Raw genomic sequence first — 20,332 nt, forward strand, 5'->3', positions numbered from 1 at the left:
ATCCATGTTAAGGGCTTAGAAAGCGGGCCTGGCATGAAATACGCTGTTCAGTAAAAGTTGACTTATTATCATCGAAAGTGTGAATTTAGAATCTTTTTTACCTTACAGTGAACCACAAGATCAAAACAGAGTTTCCAAAGGCCTTATAACGGTTGTCCAAGAAATGAAAAAATACTTTCCGTCAGAGAGACAGAGTAAACCAAGCACCCTGGATGCTCTCAACTATGCCCTTCGCTGTGTACACAGCGTGCAAGGTAAACGGGCTGGAGAGGGGATGCAGTCGTGCACGGACACCACTGCTCGTAAACAGCAGCCGGGCCAGAGCAGTTGTCTGCCTGGTTTTAGGCACAGAAATGTTTTGAGCTTTTTATGGTGCTTTATGTGAGATGTGCAAATCTACGCAGATGGCATTAGCATCTTAGTTTTTCACGTGAGCACTCGGAGAACCTTATTTGTGTCATAGCTTAGTAACTGTGCGGTATTTTGCTGATTTGTTTCAGGAGAGTAGAGCTCGGTATAAGCACATTTTGAAGATTCCCTTTTTAAAAGAATATTGTCTTCTGTGACTGTTAGGGGAAAAATACACTTGATTAAATACATTTACGTTTCCCTGCCATAGACATACTTTTAAAATACAGTCATGGTGTATCAGGAATTTACCAAATTAAAAACGAATGGTTGTAAACATTTTTTTCTTTCTATGGCTTTTCAGACTTCTTCTCAAGGGATTTTAAAAATACACATTCTGTAGCACAAACCTCTGTGGCTTCATAGATGGTATATAGTTCCTGAATCCTGGAATAATGTTTCTGCCATACAGATTTCCTGTGTGTGTATTTGGAATTTTGGGTTTCAGTACCTTGTTTTGGTACCTTCAGTGTGTCTCATTCCTTGTGATCTGGAACATGCAGAATTCATAAAATTCAAAATCTTAAGTTTGTACAACTATCAGTATTTTAGTTGAAAGAAGAAAATGATCTGGTGTCAAGGAAAACATGCTGACGTGTCCTCATCCTAAAAAACAAGCCTGCTTTTATACTGATAAAAAATGATCTCCTAAAGATACTGTTGTCACTGGACTACCTGTTTATTTTCCTGTGTTTCTTAGCAAACAGTGAGTTTTTCCAGATTCTCAATCAGAATGGAGCGCCTCAAGCAGACGTGACCATGTACAGTCTTGAGGAGCTGGCCACTATTGCTTCAGAGCACACTTCCAAAAACACAGTAAGAATTCACAAATTTTGCCATATCAACCTGGGTGATTTTTCCTAACGATCTTATCTAGATGTAGATTTTTTTAAATAATAACTGAGCATTTCAGTGACTACAATTTGAGGTCAAGCATAGGAGAAAACTGCTAAAGAGGCCTTGTGGAGTTTCTCCTGCCCTTGCCAGAGAAAACATCTAAAAACAGGAAGCAACACATAAGTAGTAGTTGGCTTTGCTTCCGTCATGAGGTGCCTCTCTCTCCTTAGCATCCCTGAGTTCTCTCAAATGAAGAAAAAAATAACACTGCAGAGTGATTTCCTGCATCTTATTCTAATCTCCGAATTGTTAATTCCTATTTATATCATTCTTAGTTCCAATACCTACTACTTCAAGTTGTAACAACTGGATTTTATAGAACAGGTGAGTTGAGATGCTGTCATTTTTTGTAAAATTTTGGAAGAGGTATTTAGTATATCTTTTTTGAATCTCTTCATGTTGACAGAATAATTGAGCCTCATGTTCTGCTGATATGATGGAGATTACTTAATTTACGTGTAGACCTCAACATAATTGTAACTTAAAGATTTTATAATATCGGAGCACGAGCTATCCCTAATGTTACAGCGCTTATTTTACTAACTGATGTGTTTATAATACTGTAGTAGGTGCTGTGGAGATTTAAGGGAAAAAAAGTTTAAGGAAAACATTTTCCCTTTAAGATCGTCAAAGTAAATCTAGAGAGGAAAACGTACGCCACTTGCTAGCAGGTACAAACAGTGGCCGATTATAAATAAGCTATGTTTATGTCTAATGGAACACATTAGAGAAATGATTCTTACGTAATGAGGTTTGTCAAAGACAACGTCTTGGAGCACGTGAATCTTGAGCTTGGTCTTGAAGCCTGGAGTGTGCTTATGGGTGAAGAGAAGGCAGTCCTTCCAGGTACAGTTTGCAGAGGAGAAGGAATCAGAAGTGTATACAGTGTATACACTGTGTTTAGTCCGTGTAGAATGAGCTGGTGCATTGTTTGGCAGAACTTAAACCTTCAGAGGGAACAATGCAGGTTTTACAGCGATTGATTGCCTTTGCAGGGGTGTGTGTGTGTGTGTGTGTGTGTGTGTGTGTGTTTTAAGCTACTGATCGTGGTATTAAGCTATTGTTCGTGGTAGACGTCTAGACGAAAATTATTGAGGGAATATTGCCAGTATGTATCTCAATATTTTGCATTTATTTTAAATATTTTTCGTAGGATACCTTCGTGGCAGTTTTTTCATTTCTGTCTGGAAGGTTAGTGCACGTTTCCGAACAGGCTCCTTCGATCCTGCACTGTAAGAAAGAGTTCTTAGAGTCCTCTCGTTTCGTTGAACTGCTCGCCCCTCAAGACGTGAGGGCGTTCTACACACACACTGCCCACGCTCAGCTTCCTTTCTGGAACAACTGGACCCAGAGAGGTAATGGGACCAATATTCAGATGTTTATCTTGCCTGGTAAAGATCAGTTTCATTCTTCCAGAAATAGTACACAAATGAATGCCTTATTCAGAACATGCAAATATATAGGTTTTCTTATTTCTTCATTTTAAAAGTCAGAATGTGAGGAAAATAGCATTTTAAATGCTGCTAATAACATAAAGATCCAATAAATTTGTTTTCATTTAATCAAGTTAGTTTCACAGACTATATGCCATAGATATGGTGTGTTACAGCATCATGTATAGCAGGTTAATTGCTACAAAGTGTCTGTTGTTAATAAAATTAAATGTTTTTCCTCTTATACTGACTTCGTTATTTCTCTGCTTTGCTCTGGAGGTAAGCTTCTCAAAGTTAGATCCCTTTCCAGCTTTTCTTCTCCCCAAAAGTTATGAATCTCATCATTTTGTTTTCCTTCTGAAAGCCTGCTTTTCCTGAACTGGGGGTGGGGAGTGGGTTCCCACTCACAGTTTTCTTTGTGTTATTCAATCCCATGTAATCTTTCGTTCATTCATTCATTCTTTTTTTTTAAAAAAACATTTATTTATTTATTTGGTTGTGCCGGGTCTTTGTTGCGGCAGGCGAGCTCCTTAGTTGCAGCTCTCCAGCTCCTTAGATGCAGCACGTGGGCTCCTTAGTTGCAGCACGTGGGCTCTTTAGTTGTGGCTTGAGGGCTCCTTACTTGTGGCTCACGGGCTCCTTAGTTGAGGCATGCGAGCTCTTAGTTGCGGCATGCATGTGGGATCTAGTTCCCTGACCAGGGATCGAACCTGGGTCCCCTGCGTTGGGAGGGCAGAATCTTCACCGCTCCACCACCAGGAAAGTCCCATTCATTCTTTCTTAAGTCACCCTTTATTCCCTATTTCATATTTTTTGTGAAATGTCTCTTAAAGAACTTAGTAAAGATCAGCTTCCTTTTTGATCCCAAACCCTTTTCTCTCATTTTAAAAAAATTTTGATTATTTTTATTATGGTAAAAAACACACTCACAAAATTTACCATCGTGACCATTTTCAAGTGTACAGTCCAGCTGCATTAAGTACATTCACAGTGCTGTGAGACAGATCCTCAGAACTTCATCCTGCAAATCTAGAGCTCTGTACTCATTCTGGTTTTTAATCCAGTTCTCAGTCCAGTGAAGAACAGTGTTACAGCCTTCTTTTTTCAATCCCAGACCCTTGCCCCATTCTCTGTGCACGTTTTATATAAGCTTCAGAAAAGACACCTGTCACCCTTGCTTTCTTCCAGCTCCCTCTCTCCTTTTGCCTTCATTCAAAAACACTGACTTCATTTTTCTTCCTCTTTCCGAAACATGCGTTTTCAACCTTTAATTGTCCACGTTTGTTTCTCTGCTTTTGTTCATCGTTTATTCATTCCGTAGACATTATGTAGCAGTGTCTGTGGGCCAGGAGCTGTTCTAGGTGCTAAGGTACAACAGTGAACAGAACTGACATGTAATACTACAGTTCACCAGGTCTTTCCCATTTTCCCTTCGGTATTGCCCTATAGTCTCTGTCTGATCTTTTCACTTGTCTTTTTTTGGCTGTGCTGCAAGGCTTGCGGGATCTTAGTTCCCCGACCAGGGATCAGACCTATGTGCCTGCAGTGGAAGTGCGGAGTCCCAACCACTGGACCACTAGGGAATTCCTTGATCTTTTCACTTCCTTATCTTTGCTAATTACTTAATGGTATTTCCCCTACTTGTAAAAACATAATAGTCCCTAAAAGTGTTGTCTCTTGGACCTAAACATTTACTTGCTCCATAAAGATGATGGCCATTTAGTTTACTTCTCACACTATACTTTCGCTTTAGGAACCCCAAGGATCCACGCCCTCCTTGAGGGCCGTTGTTTAGCTCCACACCATTTCTGGGCTGTGCTCGTGTTACCTCTTTCTGTCCCTTCCTTTGAGCTCATAGGACATTAAGAGGACCCGGGAGGCTCTGAACTCAGCAGTTGTCAGCCTTGGCCCTGTGTTAGAGCACCTTTCCCCTTAGGCTTGTTGTACAGACCTCTCAGAAGGATCTGACCGCTGTTTCTTTAGAACACACTTCCAGAAACAAGAATTCGCACGTTCCAGCCCAGGTGTGGAAGTGACAGCGGGCCCCCACCTACTGTTTTTGAGATCCGGTAGGCTGGCTCTCTGTGGTACAGGACTCTGGGGGCAGAGGGCAGTTGAAGTCAGGTGCCTGCTACAATGTAGAAGTAGTGTAGGTGAGTTCACCTTGCAACAGAGTTGCAGTATTTTTTTATGTGCAAAGAATGTTAAGCTCAGAATCTGAAGGTCTGAGTTTCAAATTGCATTCTGTCCCTTCGTGAACCTTGGAGGCCACTTTGCTTCTCGTTGTAAAATGAGAATCATAGTTTCTGACGTGCCTGTTAATACAGGGTTTCTGTGAGAGCCCAGCAAGCTGTAGGTTGGGGAAGGCTTGGAGATATTTGGAGCGTCCGCAGCATAAAGGCTCATCTCAACTGTTGTCATCTGTTGAACGGTTACTATTTGCCAGGGACCCTTCTCTTTGCTTTCGTGGATCGACTGAGTTAATCTTCACAAAGACCTTGTGAGGTGTAGGTACTGTCATTCTCCCCGGTAGACGGACACAGTAACTGTATTAGTTCGGGTTTGCCCAGAAGTGGGACGCTGACTGGGGGAGCGGGTGGAAGGTGGTGAGAGGAGCCCTCAGCCCGCATCGCTGGCATCGCTGGAAGGAGCGAGGCGGGGGGAGGGCTGGGCAGCAGAAGCCTCGGGCCGCAGCGCAGTCCAGAGAGCTTCTGGGCCAGGCAGCCAGAGGGGGTCCACCCGCTGGAGGAGCCCGGCGTCTCCATGGAATGGTCCTGCCTCGTTGCCTGCTCCGTGTACGGGCACGGGCCGGGGGCAGCCCGCGGGAAGCAGGGCTCAGGCAACAGTCGGGTCCCTCAGAGCCAGCAACTGTGCCATTTCTTAGCTGCCATGGTCACAGAGATGCCAAGGTCACACTGCCTGCAAGTATGGAGCCGGCCTTCACCTTGGCAGCGTGCATCCAGAGCCCGTCTGACCCCACGGCTGCTGGGACTGCGCCTTAAAGCAGGAGAACTGTCCTCAGCCAAAGGCGAGCGTTTGAAAGTGTCACTGAGGGACGGTTCCCCCGCCACGAGAATCAGCTCAGAAAATCAAGGATAGTTTTGAAAAAGCTTTATCTTGCCTTAATTCCTCCACAGAAACTCCAGAAACAGTTTCTGTGTTAAGATGATAGCATATCTTAGAGTAGTTAATTTCTTTAGCTTACTTTGTCAAGTTCTTTCTGTTATTTCTCCCAGACATTCTGTAAGAACTTCTGGCTTCAGAATTCTGGGTCTGTAACTTTCATAGTTTCACGAATTACAGGAGTTTGGTCACTGGTCCCTTTACTTTTAAACTGGAGGGCTTTTCTTTAATTGTGAACATTTTTCTTGATCACTCAAAAGCCCATTTTCTTATTCTTCCTATGATCCTTTCCTTAGGAGTACAAACACCTGGACCATGTTCAGTATTTTGGTTCTTCAGAATCCTCATTGAAGGTGCTCCTTCAGTGTATATTTTTTTTAAAAACGTCTCCTCGGTTGTAAACATTTCCTTGGTTTCTATAACTGAAAACTTTTCACTCCAGTGAATAAATGCCCAAAAGATGTATATTCAGGGAGTTCTACCAGACGAAATAAAGTAATCAACAGACATTTGGAAATAAGTTCAGTTTCCTAAGATGGGCAAATTTAAATGTTTCTGAATTACCACCTCACACATCAATAAAATAAACGCAAAGTCAATAAAACTGAAGCAAAACCTTTGGCATGAGGGGTGTGAGAAAGTGTTATTAATGACCCTGAATTGGTACCATCTGCTGGAGCTAAGTTTGCCAATATATGATGAGAGTCATGAAATGATATCATCTAATCTAGGAACACAGCTCTGGGGAATTTGTCCAAGGAAAGAAATGTATGTATCCTCTACCTGAAAGCTCTAAGTAATCGGAATTCCCAGTTTTTGAGACGTGTCCGAACTATTACAGGGGAATAGAGTATTACCAGCGAAATAACTGTGTCGCAGGGTGATTATGTTGACATTTGAAGCAGTGAGTCCAGGCAGGAGCAGAAATGCAGACAGGACTGCAGGGGGTGACAGGGAGAGAGGCCTCCGTCAGGTGCTCTCGGGGCCTCACCTGAGGGTTACTATTCAACACGAAAAAGCCCTGGGAAAATACTGGATGGAACTAGATCTTAGAGAGGGAGGAGAGTCCTATTTTAATCAAGAGCAGCTCTGTCCCTGAAAAGAGTCTCCCCTTTGTGCAGTGACAGTTTGGGGAGGAGCTGCGTGCGGGCGGGACACTGACACGTGTGTTTGTTTCCAGCAGCCTCATGCTATGAATTCGCTCCGGTGAAATCCTTTTTCTGCAGGATCCGGTGAGTGTGGGAGCTCCTGGAGGCCAGGAGCGGTGGAGTGGGCTCTGGGTTTACTTTATTTTTTATTCATTTATTTTTTTTTAACTGACTGTGTAGTTGATTCACAATGTTTCAGCTGTACAGCAAAGTGGTTCAGTTATACATGTGTGTGTGTGTGTATATATATATAATTATATACACATATATACATACATATATATATTCTTTTTCAGGTTCTTTCCCATTATTGGTTATTACAAGATATTAAATATAGTTCCCTGTGCTATAAGGACAGGGAACTATATTTATATATGCTATGAGGACCTATAAAGTAGGTCCTTGTTTATGTGTTTTATATATAGTAGTCCTTATCTGTTAATCCCAAATCCCAAACTCATCCCTCTGATTTTATTTGGCACGTATTTTGATGCCTTATTCAGCTAGGTCTGTTGTGGATACAAAAGACAAGACTTGGTTCTTGTCTGTGCTTTGATTGAGGAGAAGATACATGTACTTATGAGAAAAGTAGCTAATGATGCAATAGGGGAAGAGACCAGAAAGATCATTCTTAACCCAGGGGCACGTGAGGGTTACTGGACATGAAATATACTTTCAGATGACAGTTTTTTGGAGCTCTTTAGTTTTTGTTTTTCAGTCACATTGAAACTTAATTTTTGAAATTTTGAACAACCTGAAAGAAAGCAAGATAGGTATATTTATGAGGACTTAAAAGGTCCAGTGACAGGGAACTAGAAGAAAAGAGATCAAAATTTTAATAGTAGTTGATTTCTGGTAGGATTTATTAGTGATTTTTTTTTCTCTTCCAAATTTACTTTGATATGTTAATGTTACTTTCAAAGTAAAAAGAAAAAATGGTTTTAAATGACGTCATGATCGCCAACAGTAGTATTGAGGTTACTAAATGCTCTTGATTTGCGGGGAAGAGAAATCCTTGTAATGGATCATTCAGACACTCCATGGAACTGAGGGGGACTCGCGCTAAGAGTATTTGAATGCTTGGGGAGGGATAACCTGGAAAGGTGTGCGTGTGTGGGGAGGGCCATGTCGGTTCTTTCTGTCACTCGCAGGTGAGTTGTTGGTTATGAAGATCTGAGAAAAGTGCCTGCCGCGTAGTAAGCGCTCTGTGTGTTTCTTATGTTGGTAAATGTTTTCAGGTGCCTTTCCTGAGCCAGGGGAGACCTAGCAGCATATACTGGTGGGATAGTTTCGGGTGCGAGATAGAAAGAGTAGTCAGGTGACGTGGGAGTCTTGGCTTAAGGTGCCATGTATTGGGGAGGAGGAAACTGTAGGACAAGCAGCTGTCTGGAGAGCAGAGGGGAGAGCGTGTGCCTTAGTTTTAGGTGAGTGTGCAGTGTCGAGTAGAAATCTGCCTCGTGATGTTGACGAGGCGTTGGTCCAGGAGCCCGGGGTTCAGGGGAGGAGGCCGGCCTAGAGACAGATGTGCAGGTCATCGGCGTATAGATGGCACTGAGAAGCTCAGGACGGGATGAGCCTGGAGAAAGCACGCACAGAAATGGGAGGGGAGCCACTAGCACAAGTACAGATGCTCGCAGGTGAGTGCCAGGAGAAGGTGCTCTTCTGAGCGGTGACGTAGGAAGCAGGGTCACAGCTGAGAGTGGAGAAGTGACAGGAGATGCTGGAGTTAGAGGAGAGAAGAGAGCGGGGAGGGCGGCCAGAGACCCCCGAACATCCACGCTCGTGACGGTTGGCAAGGAGAGGTGCGATGGGCAGAAACGGGGGAGCGTGAAATACAGGTTGGGACGTTCGGGCAGATCCAAGTGGAGACGTCTTCCAGGCAGCCAGGCTGATGAAACAGGATGGACATCTGTGTGCTCGTTGCAGACCCCTCGCCCCCGGGAGCCTCCTGGGAGGGAGCGAGCAGCCTCCGCGCCGGTTGGCCCAGAGGGTCCAGCCCCACCGTCTCCCTGTAGCTAGGCACGGTGGGTGATGCTGAGCCGCACACCAGGTCTGCGCCGGGCAGCGGAGCGGCTGAGGCGGTGGGACTGAATCGGTCATTTGAACGAGGGCGTAGGAAGGGCTGACGGAGGGCCGGCTTAGGGGCGTGATCCCAGAGGGCCTTGTTTTCCACCATGTGGTACTTGGTTTAGATACACGAGGCAAGACAGGTGGCTGTGCCTGCCCCTCTTCCCAGCAGGAACAGAAAGTCACGCTGAAATTAGTGAGCGGTTCACACTCACCTTGGTGAGCCGCCTCTCCAGAAAGCCTCCTACTCATCCAGTAACAAACGAGTATCATTGCCTGTGACTATTGAAAATTTAAACTAACGTGTCCCTCCTTTCAAAAATAAATATGTTTTGGACTTCCCTGGTGGCGCAGTGGTTAAGAATCCGCCTGCCAGTGCAGGGGACACGGGCTTGAGCCCTGGTCCGGGAAGATCCCACGTGCCGCGGAGCAACTAAGCCCATGAGCCACAACTACTGAGCCCACGAGCCACAACTACTGAGCCCGTGAGCCACAGCTACTGAAGCCCGTGCCCCTAGAGCCTGTGCTCCACAAGAGAAGCCACTGCAATGAGAAGCCCGCGCGCCGCAACGAAGAGTAGCCCCCGCTCACCGAAACTAGAGAAAGCCCACATGCAGCAACGAAGACCCAACACAGCCAAAATAAATAAATAAATATGTCTAAACATTTTAGATTCAGACACGTCTCTCTTGGAAATTACCAACAAAACATTTTCCCCCGCCTTGTTTCACGTTGGACTAAGTGAACAAGTCAGGACTGGTACTAAACCATTTTTCTTCTCTTCAGTGGAGGTGAAGCCCAGGAGCTGGGGCAGCCTTACTGCCCGTTCCGGATTATCCCCTATTTGATTCATGTGCACAGCTCGGCCCGCCCGGAGCCTGAGCCCTGCTGTCTCATGCTGGTGGAGAAGATTCATTCTGGTTACGAAGGTAGGTCAGGAGCGTCTGCGTTTAGGTCAGATGTGACGTGTCAGCACATCAGAAAGAAGCACGTGAAAGCCTGTTTACTGCAGCCACTGTCTTCAGCTTGGCCCTGAGCTGATCTTCCCTGACGTCTCTGTTTGCTGACCTTGACTTCCTGTGTGCTCATCTCCTTTAAGGACAGCATGGCCCAGGGGTCTGAGCATAGACTTGGCCACAGATGCGCAGTCTTCTAATCCTTTCTCTACTGGTGACCATCCTGTGGCCTTTTGCTTCTGTCTTGCGTGACAGAAGAGCATTGAAGTTGTTGCGTACAGAGGTTACAAGAATGAATTTATATTTTTAAGTGTTTTGAAAGCCCCCTGCGGAACAAGTATAATTTATGTCTTCCAGTGGCAGAACAGCATTGCTAAATTCTTATATCAAAACAGAAGCAGCTTCCATTTATCATTTGAAATTACAGTTGGTTCTGCTGTAATGTGACATATGCTTTCCTAAAACTTACCATCCTGTGCAGAAAAATTCACACAAACCACAGGGCTTATGGGAAAAATGAGTTTAGGGGCACAACACTCAAGTAACCATACATTAAAAATAAGACGGGAATCTCATAAAATGGTAACACGGTGTTACACATTCAGTGATGAAGAAATGCACAAGTGATGCGGTAAATGCGGCTCGCCACAGCGGAAAAGCCCTGCGGTTTGCTGTGGACGTGGGTGTTGGAAGGGCTGCAGCTTGTGCATTACTGTGAGGAGTGAGGGGAAGGCGGACTGAAATCAGAGGGAAAGTTCCATCACCAGGTTGGACGGGCGTGGCTCAGAGCACACCTGGTGAACAGAGGCTGCAGGTGGATGTTTCAGGTGTGTGCATGTTTCTTCATGTTCCTCAGTGACTCCCTTCAACTAGCTGCTCTTTTCTGCATTCACCTCGTGCTTCTTGGAAATGAAATCGTGTGTAAGCAAATGCGGAGTTAGTGTCATGCTCAAATTGTTCCCTGATGTGCTAATCACTACATTGTCAAAGCAGACGGTAGCAGCACTGACCGTGCCAATTTTATTACAGATTAAATATGTCCCTATTGTACTGACGTTTCACATCCTATTTGCTTAGTTGTATTCAACCACTAAATATGATGAAACATTTTTGTCCTGAACTCTAAATGACCCCATCTTTGACTGTTAGATTGTGATGGGTAAGCTATTCGATGTACACAGACTTTCTGTCTGTTTAAAATTAACTGTAGTAGGCATCACGTTTTGACCTAATTAAAATGTGGTTAATAATGAAAGTTATTAGCTTTGGCTGCTCAAAGGCCAGGTCCCTAGGTGAGATTTCTGCCATGGCCTATAGAGTTTGTTCCCTCTTTAATATGTTAAGTGGATAGTTAATTAGGTATTTGCCTTTAAACCAGTCTTTCTGGTTTCCATAGCTCCTCGAATCCCAGTGGATAAAAGAATTTTTACCACAACACACACCCCCGGGTGTGTTTTTCTTGAAATAGATGAAAGGTAAGTACTTCTTTAAGCCTAAAAGAAATTTGTTTCTGAAAATAAATAAAAATATTTAAAAGTTTACATAACGTTTAACATGTTAAACGTAACATGATAGAGCTGAATCTATTCATTTGCGTATTTGAGTTTTGGTAGTTTGAAATTTGTGTTGTGTAAATTTTTTTTAATATTTATTTATTTTCCTTATATATATATTTTTTTGACTGCGTCGGGTCTTAGTTGCAGCACACGGGGCCTTTGTTGAGGCACGCAGGATCTCTTCGTTGCAGCGCATGGTCTTCTCTCTAGTTGCAGCGTGCGGGTTCCAGAGCGCGTGGGCTTTGTAGTTTGTGGCATGCAAGCTGTCTCACTGAGATGCACGAGCTCAGTAGTTGTGGCGCGCGGGCTTAGTTGCCCCGCGGCGTGTAGGATCTTAGTTCCCGGACCAGGGCTCAAACCTGTGTCCCCTGCATTGGAAGGTGGATTCTTTACCACTGGACCACCAGGGAAGTCCCGTGTTGTGTAAATTTTTAATGTAAATATCTTGCATGTTATAGTGCTAAGATTTACACATTATCATATTTATTTCAAAGCTTTAGGAAAGTCAGAAATTATTTTTCCAGTTTGCACAAGAGGACAATGAACGTGGGCCACATGGTATTAGATGACTGTGGTCCAAATGAGACCACGACTCTGGCCTCCAAGTCCTATTCCAGTGTTATTTCCACTAGGCAGGTGTTTCCCAAACAGTTTATAATGAATTTTTATTAGTCTGAAGTGGGGGAAAAGAGAAAGAAAAATAAGGCAGATTTTTTGTGTGTGTGAAGAACTGTTACTTATTTTGAACTTAGCGTCCTTCCTGCCTCTTTTTTGGTTATTAAAATAGTCTTTCTTATTTAAAGAGTTAGTGACAGTACATAATAGTTGTTGCTTATTGTTGTTTTTTTGATACCTTTATTTGGAAAAATAAAACATTGTTATCCCCTGTTCGTACCCTCCATTTCCACCTGCATTTACTTAAAAATTTTACTTTGTGAAATCTGAAAATCTGAGAACCAATGTACTGTACCACAGATAAGCATAAGCAAAAATGTCAAAAAACCTGGCACAGTTATGATAGTTATTAATTTTGGTTTGTTTTTTTGTTTTGGTTTTTTTTTTTTGCAGTACGCGGGCCTCTCACTGTTGTGGCCTCTCCCGTTGCGGAGCACAGGCTCCGGACGCGCAGGTGCAGCGGCCATGGCTCACGGGCCCAGCCGCTCCGCGGCATGTGGGATCTTCCCGGACCAGGGCACGAACCCGTGTCCCCTGCATCGGCAGGCGGACTCTCAACCACTGCGCCACCAGGGAAGCCCTTAATTTTGGTTTTTAAAAAATTTTAACATACAGGGAATTCCCTGGCGGTCCAGTGGTTAGGATGCCATGCTTTCACTGCCGAGGGCCCAGGTTCAATCCCTGGTCGGGGAACCAAGATCCCACAAGCCGAGTGATGTGGCCAAAAAAAAAAAAAAAGCTTTAAAAAATTTTTTTTAACATCTGGAAATGGGTTTATTACCGTTTAGTTACCCTGAAACTAAACAGTAATTAGTGAGATACTTTGTATAATATAATCTGTAGAAGGTAAGAAAATTTTAGCTGAAGTTATTCTGAAAACAGCTTAAGTTTATTGCAATAGAAAGTATTTGTGAATTTGTACACATAGAAAATGTTTCTGGAGTCAGTTTTGTCTAAGTCATCTTGAGTGTCTGTACATCAGAATTTTCCCATGAACCTTTATCCTACAAATGGCTTTGTGACTGGTTGTCTGTTTGATATCACCTTTTGGGAGACATTGTTTTTGTATAATTTTAATTATTCTGTATAAATTTGTAGCCTGCTTTATTCATTTAACATCATAAGCATTTTTCTATGTTATAATGTGATCTTTGTAGACTTTTTAAAAGGCAGCGAAATGGAGGGCGTCAGAGACCTCTGAGGAACTTGTTAACAATATAGACTCCTAGTCTTACCACAGAAATTCTGATTTAGTAAGCTTGTGGTGAGCCTGCAAATCTGTTTTTTAGAAGTTTCACAGGTGATGCAATATGTCAAATGACCAACACTTCTTAGATTGTGTATCTACTTCCCCACAATGTAGGCACTTGGGTTGTTTGTAGCATTTATAAATGCTGTAATGAACATCTTTTGCATACCCTTTGTCATATTTAGAGTTTAGCTGAAAAGTACGGTTGAAAGTATATAAGGTATGAGTTACTTGGTGCATGTGACATGCTGCCTGTGCTGTGTCTGTGCTCAGAGCAGTGCCTTTGCTGGGTTACCTACCTCAGGATCTGATTGGAACATCCATCCTGGCATACCTGCACCCGGAAGATCGTTCTCTGATGGTCGCCATACACCAAAAAGGTAAGGACCTACTTCTTTATAGGAGGACATTTTGTTTTCATTGATCTTTTTAAGTTTGTCATTTCATTTCTCACTAGAGGGTCTCACAAGCTCTAATCATTAGAGCTTAACCTTTAACCAGGTAAGCAATGTATTGGAACTGCTGAAACAATTTTTTTTTCTATTTTGACATTCTAAAACAGTTACAAATAAATGCCTTAACAAAAGACATTTGTAATCAATATCCGTGTTAAATAAATTCTAATTTTGTCTTACTATTTTGTATAGTCCTGAAGTATGCAGGCCATCTTCCCTTTGAACATTCACCCATTAGATTTTGTTCTCAAAATGGGGATTACATTGTATTGGATTCCAGTTGGTCCAGCTTTGTGAACCCATGGAGCCGGAAGGTTTCTTTCATCATCGGTCGGCATAAAGTGCGAACGTAAGTCGATCAGTTTGCGTATTTTCTAAAAAATCTTTTTCCAAATAATGTTCTTTGGCCCATTGATTCCCCTTTGAATCAACTAACACGTGAACTAAACGAAGGACAGGTTTTTTTCAGTGCTTCTGGAAGACAGTTTGGCAATAAGTATCAAGGGCTTTATAAGATTTCTACCTCCTTGGCCTAACGATTCCCTTATTGGAATATTCCAAAGAAGCCGAAATACAGAAAGCCTTATAAAGAAAAGACAGATTTTGCAGCATTTTAAAATTGTAATAGCTTAAATGTCTATCATTAAGTAGATTCTGAAATATCTACTTGACATGTTATTATATTGGTCAATAAAAATTTTTACAGCGAGTGTGGGAAATTGATATATTAGATGATGTAAAAAGCAGCATACAGAAGTTTTTATACAGTATGATTATAATTATGTTTAAAACACGAACACTATGAAATAGGAAAAAGAAGATTAGAAGGAAAGAAAATACATTTTGGTTATGTGTGGATAGTGGGACTTTGGGTGAAGTTTTGTTTTTTTTCCTTTTCTGAATTTTAAGGTTCTCTTCAGTGAGCATGTAAAAGTTTTTATATCAGCCTTCTGCTGTCAAATTCCACTTATTTGTGTCGATTTTATTAAATCTTTTTTTTTTTTGATGTGGACCATTTTTAAAGTCTTCATGAATTTGCTACAGTATTGCTTCTGTTTTATGTTTTGTTTTTCTTGGCCTCGAGGCATGTGGGATCTTAGCTCCCCCACCAGGGGTTGAACCTGCACCCCCTGCCTTGGAAGGCAAAGTCTTTAACCACTGGACCACCAGTGAAGTCCCTAAATCTTTATTTTTAATATTTAAATTCTTTCATATTTATTCTCCTGCCAGCATGGCTGACCCAAGCCTGCTTGACTGTTGTTACCTGCCCATACAACAACCTTGCAAAATGGATTCAGAGCAACCTGGACCACGGTTCTTGTAATCTGAGATACTCCTATAGTCCCTGGACTTCGTGGTCCATTTAAAGTTGACCTATAGGTTTCTTAGCTGGCCCATCCCATAAGTTTCCTTTTGATGTCTGTTTCTTTTAAGAGTGGAAATTATACTTAACTCTTCAGTGTCATGCTGAAATTGAGCAACTCTGTCTTTTGTATTTTGTTATACAACTTTGTGCACAGAAGAATAAAACTTCTGTGTACAGAACAGTACATCTCCCAGTAAGAGTATTTTATCACGTATTATATCGTGATAGAGTGATGTTTTGGCCACGGTGAGATAGGCCTCAGGTTGCTCTGACCTTGTTGTGCTCCAGGGTTTGGCCTCTCAGCAGAGCAGTTCTGCCGCTTTAATGGAAGAATCGGGCTCCTTGCTGCCCTGACTCATGAGGCTGATTTGTGGTAGAAAACTAACTGGATAATTGAGGTAACGAACATGACTGCCAAGGAAGTGCTATTCGTGCTGCTCGGAAAGGACTTTTTTTTTTCCCAGTAGGGAGACCTCTTGGGAAATGAAAATAAAATCAGATGGTTGGGGACTTCCCTCGTGGTCCAGTGGCTTAGACTCTGCCCTCCTAATGCAGGGGGCCCAGGTTCGATCCCTGGTCCGGGAACTAGATCCCGCATGCCGTAACTCAAAAAAGGTCCCGCGTGCCACAATTAAGACCCGGCACGGCCAAATAAATAAATATTTTTTAAAAATCAGATGGTTGCTTAGGATGAATATAGGAAACCCCAAAGCAAGTACAGTTCCTCTGACGAGACGTCCATCTGGGTGTCTGTTGACCAGTCTAAGTACCTCCCTGTCAGTGCTAGAGGTGCATCCTAGATCATTCTCCAAGCCATCCTTTCAGTTCTTTGATTAAAAATATATGGAATAGGGCTTCCCTGGTGGCGCAGTGGTTGAGAGTCCGCCTGCCGATGCAGGGGACACGGGTTCGTGCCCCGGTCTGGGAGGATCCCACATGCCGCGGAGCGGCTGGGCCCGTGAGCCATGGCCGCTGAGCCTGCGCGTCCGGAGCCTGTCCTCCGCAACAGGAGAGGCCACAACAGTGAGAGGCCCGCGTAACGCAAAAAAAAAAAAAAAAAAAAAAAAAAAAAAAAAAAATATATGGAATAAACCGACATATTAGTACTCCCAATGTTTTCAGTGTTTTTAAAAATTACACCAATAATTGCATCTCAAGATCCAGGATTATGTGAGGGAAAGAGTTTAGAGGCTAGTAGGTATTAATTTCTCTCATCGAACAGTAATTATCTATTAGGCTTATAAAATTATTTTAATGCATTTATTCCTTCAGTAAGTGTTTACGGCCACCTGCTGAGTCAGGCGTTGTGCTAGGCTGAGGCTGAGGTTATAAACAGAACGGACGTTCCCTTTGCTGCCCACCGCGTATGGGAGAACGGAGAACAGCAATGGCACTGTGACGCGCTGAGCAGAGTTTGGGAAAGTGTGACAGTTGACGTAGGGAGGGGGCTGTGTGAGTGTCCGGCTCTCTCCAGGTCCTTCCCAGCGGCTCTGTGGGAAGGGAGGCTAGTTGCAGTTACCTCTGATTTTACAAAACAAACAAACCCGCATTCTGTGAAACAGAGGCACTTTCCCGGCGATCATTGAGGCAGGACGTTGCAAAGTGGAGACGGACCCAGATTTCCTTCTTTACTCCTAGACCCGTTTCCTGACGTCCGCCGCCGCCGCCGCTGCCGCCGCCGCAGCCAACGCTTCATGCCGAGCTTGACACCATTTGATGAAGGCGGCGAATCCTTTGAGTTCTGTAATTGGTGATTAAAAGCCCAACTTGGTTTTGTCGGAAGGGTCACCCCTGGGAACGTCCACATCTCATAGCACAAAGCAGAACGTTCTGTTTCCACTCAGCATTGCACTTGAACAGCAGCCCAGACGCCTCTGGAAGACATTCAGGCTCGCAGCACACGGGGATGCACTTTAGCCCCCAGGGGCCCTTCTTTGACGCAGCCACGCTTTTACATGCCGGGCCGTGGGAGGCGCCAGAGGAGCTAACGGAGCGTGGGAGGAGCCTGGCGCCCAGCGGCGGGTGGGGGAGGGCGGGGGCAGGGGGAGGAGGAGAGGAGGGGCACCTGAGACCTGAGACGTGCCAGTGTCAGGCTGTCGTCCAGGTGCAGCCGGCCCTCCGCGTCCCGCATCGCAGAGCCGGTGCCCCCGGACAGGGCCTGGTGCCTCCCAGGGTCTGGGCGGGGGCGGGGGGCCTGTGCCGGGGACGCGGCCTCTTCCTGACGCCTCCCGTGACCCCGCTGGCGTCCCGCCGTTCCTGCTAGGAGTTTCTGTCTTTGGGGAAGTGTTGCCGCGTGTCTGAGGTGTGAGAGGCAGCGTGCAGGACGCGTAACAGGAAAAGGAGGGAGAGCCGGCTCGGGGGTCGGGCGTGTGGCTTCAGACGCGCCCCGGCTGCCTGGCCACGGCGACTTGGCAAGTTTCTTCAGCTCTGCCGGGTTGATTCCTACCTCCCAGGGTCGCGAGGACTCAGGAGGTGACGTGCCTGGCCCGCGGCACGTCCGCTATTAGCAGCACTAGTGCGACCGGGGTGCCGAGAGGCCGGACGGTGTGGTGGCCGAGAGCGTGCGGCCTGGAGTCGGGACTCTGGGCCCCGGGAGCACCTGGCAGACCTGACAGCGGGGGACCTGAGCCGGGGTCTGGCCCAGGGAAGCGAGGAGGGGGTGCCTGGTGGAGCGGCTGGCACAGCGCCCGGCACGTCGTAAGGGTGTAGAAAATGTCACTTATTCTCGATGTGTGTTATAAAACAGCACTTCCTGTCGCATAGAGGGGCCTAAGTGAATGTCAGTCGCTTGTCTTTGCTGCTCTTTCTGCTGACGTGTCTGCCTCTCACTGTATTCTGGTGGTAGATTTCAGATGCTCTAGAATTGGGGTATAAATAAGACTGAAGATTTTGTGGCAACCACACGTTCACCACGCGGGTGGGCTGCAGAATCGTCTTTACTAGGTAGCTTGAGTGATTAAGTGCATTAAGCATTCAGTGTGTTTGCCAAACTTAAGGTCCGAAAATTTCTCATAGCCAGTAGGTTACTCAGTTCCTGTTAAATTCTGAGACCAGTAGCTGTTAAAGGTATTTTAGTAGCTAGGCGTATACCTACCACTGATTTTAAATTTATACAGATGCAGTAGAATGATTACAGCTGCAGAGAAACTAAAGAAGACGGTTAATACCTCATTTGTTTCCTAGGATTCTCTCTACCTCTATGAATAGAGTTTGAGCTTCATATTTTCTATATTTGGACTTGAAGAGCTGCTTTGTAAAAGCATAGGTTTATTGTTTGAATTTTCTATTAAGAATCACTTTAGCCTTCGTTGTAAATGAACTTGAAATTGTCTGACTCAATCTTTCACTTGGCATTTTGTAGGAGTCCACTAAATGAGAATGTTTTTGCCACCGGAATAAAAAAGATGAACAGTAATGACAAAGACATAACAGAATTACAAGAACAAATTCACAGACTTCTCTTACAGGTAAAGTGAGAGATTTTAAAAAAACAAACATAATATTCCCATAATTGTCTTTAATTTTAACACTCAGTAAAGTCACTTCACAGAAATAAACCGTGAGGAGAGAGAAATCCTTACCCTGTACATTCCAGAAATTTTTATCTTCCTCTTTTTGTTTTCAAATTAAATTTCATTAATTTTGTTTTCCCTTTTTCTGTGTTAAATACACAGGACTTTTTGTAAGAATCCAATTTTTTTTTTTTTTTTTTTTTTTTTTGCGGTATGCGGGCCTCTCACCGCTGCGGCCTCTCCCGTTGCGGAGCACAGGCTCCGGACGCGCAGGCTCAATGGCCATGGCTCACGGGCCCAGCCGCTCCGCGGCATGCGGGACCCTCCCGGACCGGGGCACGAGCCCGCGTCCCCCGCATCGGCAGGCGGACTCCCAACCACTGCGCCACCAGGGAAGCCCAAGAATCCAATTTAAGACGACAAGCAGAGTCATAGGAAGCAATGAGATAGAGAAGTTATTTCTAAATGAGAGAATCATTCTTGTATTCCAGACGCTGCCAGTGTTTTGGCTTCACTGTTTTTTTTTAAAATAATTACAGTTTTAAAGGTGGGGAGACAGGTGGCAGGTCTCTGTATCTCTAGTCATTATGAGCCAAAGTAGGAAGAACTGCTTGTTGAAAACAAATACCAAAATGCTTTCTACTAGAGAGTCAATCAGTAAACTTGTCAAGCATTTACTGATGGTGTCACTAAAACTGTTACCCAGTAGTGTTCAAAATGTCTTTCATACAGTCTCTAGAGTTCATAAAGTATCTGTGAGGTTCTTGGGGAAAAGTACAGTATATATTTAATTTGTTCTGTCTATTCCAAACTCAGCATAAAGAGTTAGAGTTTATTTTCGTGTTTTGTTAAATTTATTTACTGTGGCTTTTAAAACGTTTGTTCTAGAAATACCCACCTAGACTAGAAAAGTAGGTTCTGCCCTTGAGAATTACCAAGATGAGAGAGGAATGTCTTTCATGTCAGCATCATCCTTCACACACCTCATTTAGGATTTCAGAAATTTTAATCTTAATTTTGTGATGACTGTAGGTAAGCTCAGAGGTAGGTAATGCTGTGTCTCTCCTCCGACGGCCACATCACCCGGGGCTGCGACGGGCCCCTCTCTCTTGCAGCCCGTTTACGGGAGCGCATCCAGTGGCTATGGGAGCCTGGGGAGCAGCGGGTCTCAGGAGCATCACCTCAGCATCGCATCCTCCAGTGAGTCCAGCGAGCGCTGCGCGGAGGAGGTGCAGAAGGCACCGGTGAGCGAGCACACGTGTGCTTCTGAGCACGTGTCCTTTTCTTCCTGTGTTGTTAACCGTAACGTGTCGGTGCTGGTTCTGTACCTCGACACGTGTGGCTTCTTAGTCCTCGTCTGGAAGATCTCATCTGGTAATAGACATTCTGATGCATTCCGGTTTGGGAAAATGTCTCTAAAAAGAAAATATCACCTTTAGAAGGTGATATTTGGGTCAATTGTGTGCTTCCTAAAAATTAGCATGTTG

The 20,332-nt window shown here is 44.3% G+C and overlaps 1 protein-coding gene across 8 annotated transcripts in view; it reads left to right on the forward strand.

Moving 5' to 3' along the window:
• Positions 1–20,332, forward strand: part of PER3 (period circadian regulator 3) — a 63,919-nt gene that overhangs the window by 994 nt on the left and 42,593 nt on the right. For 6 of the 8 annotated variants that reach the window (XM_032641218.1, XM_032641212.1, XM_032641226.1 and 3 more), the window contains exons 2-11: positions 109–254; positions 1,109–1,224; positions 2,459–2,660; positions 7,042–7,093; positions 9,863–10,005; positions 11,429–11,507; positions 13,786–13,892; positions 14,160–14,316; positions 18,695–18,800; positions 19,961–20,089. In XM_032641218.1, coding sequence (XP_032497109.1) covers positions 109–254; positions 1,109–1,224; positions 2,459–2,660; positions 7,042–7,093; positions 9,863–10,005; positions 11,429–11,507; positions 13,786–13,892; positions 14,160–14,316; positions 18,695–18,800; positions 19,961–20,089 — 1,237 coding nt within the window. The remainder of the gene's footprint in view (positions 1–108; positions 255–1,108; positions 1,225–2,458; positions 2,661–7,041; positions 7,094–9,862; positions 10,006–11,428; positions 11,508–13,785; positions 13,893–14,159; positions 14,317–18,694; positions 18,801–19,960; positions 20,090–20,332) is intronic. The other 2 variants (XM_032641200.1, XM_032641232.1) reach the window with 1 other exon arrangement.

The sequence above is a fragment of the Phocoena sinus genome, chromosome 1 (assembly GCF_008692025.1).
Source record: "Phocoena sinus isolate mPhoSin1 chromosome 1, mPhoSin1.pri, whole genome shotgun sequence".
Classification (NCBI taxonomy): domain Eukaryota; kingdom Metazoa; phylum Chordata; class Mammalia; order Artiodactyla; family Phocoenidae; genus Phocoena; species Phocoena sinus.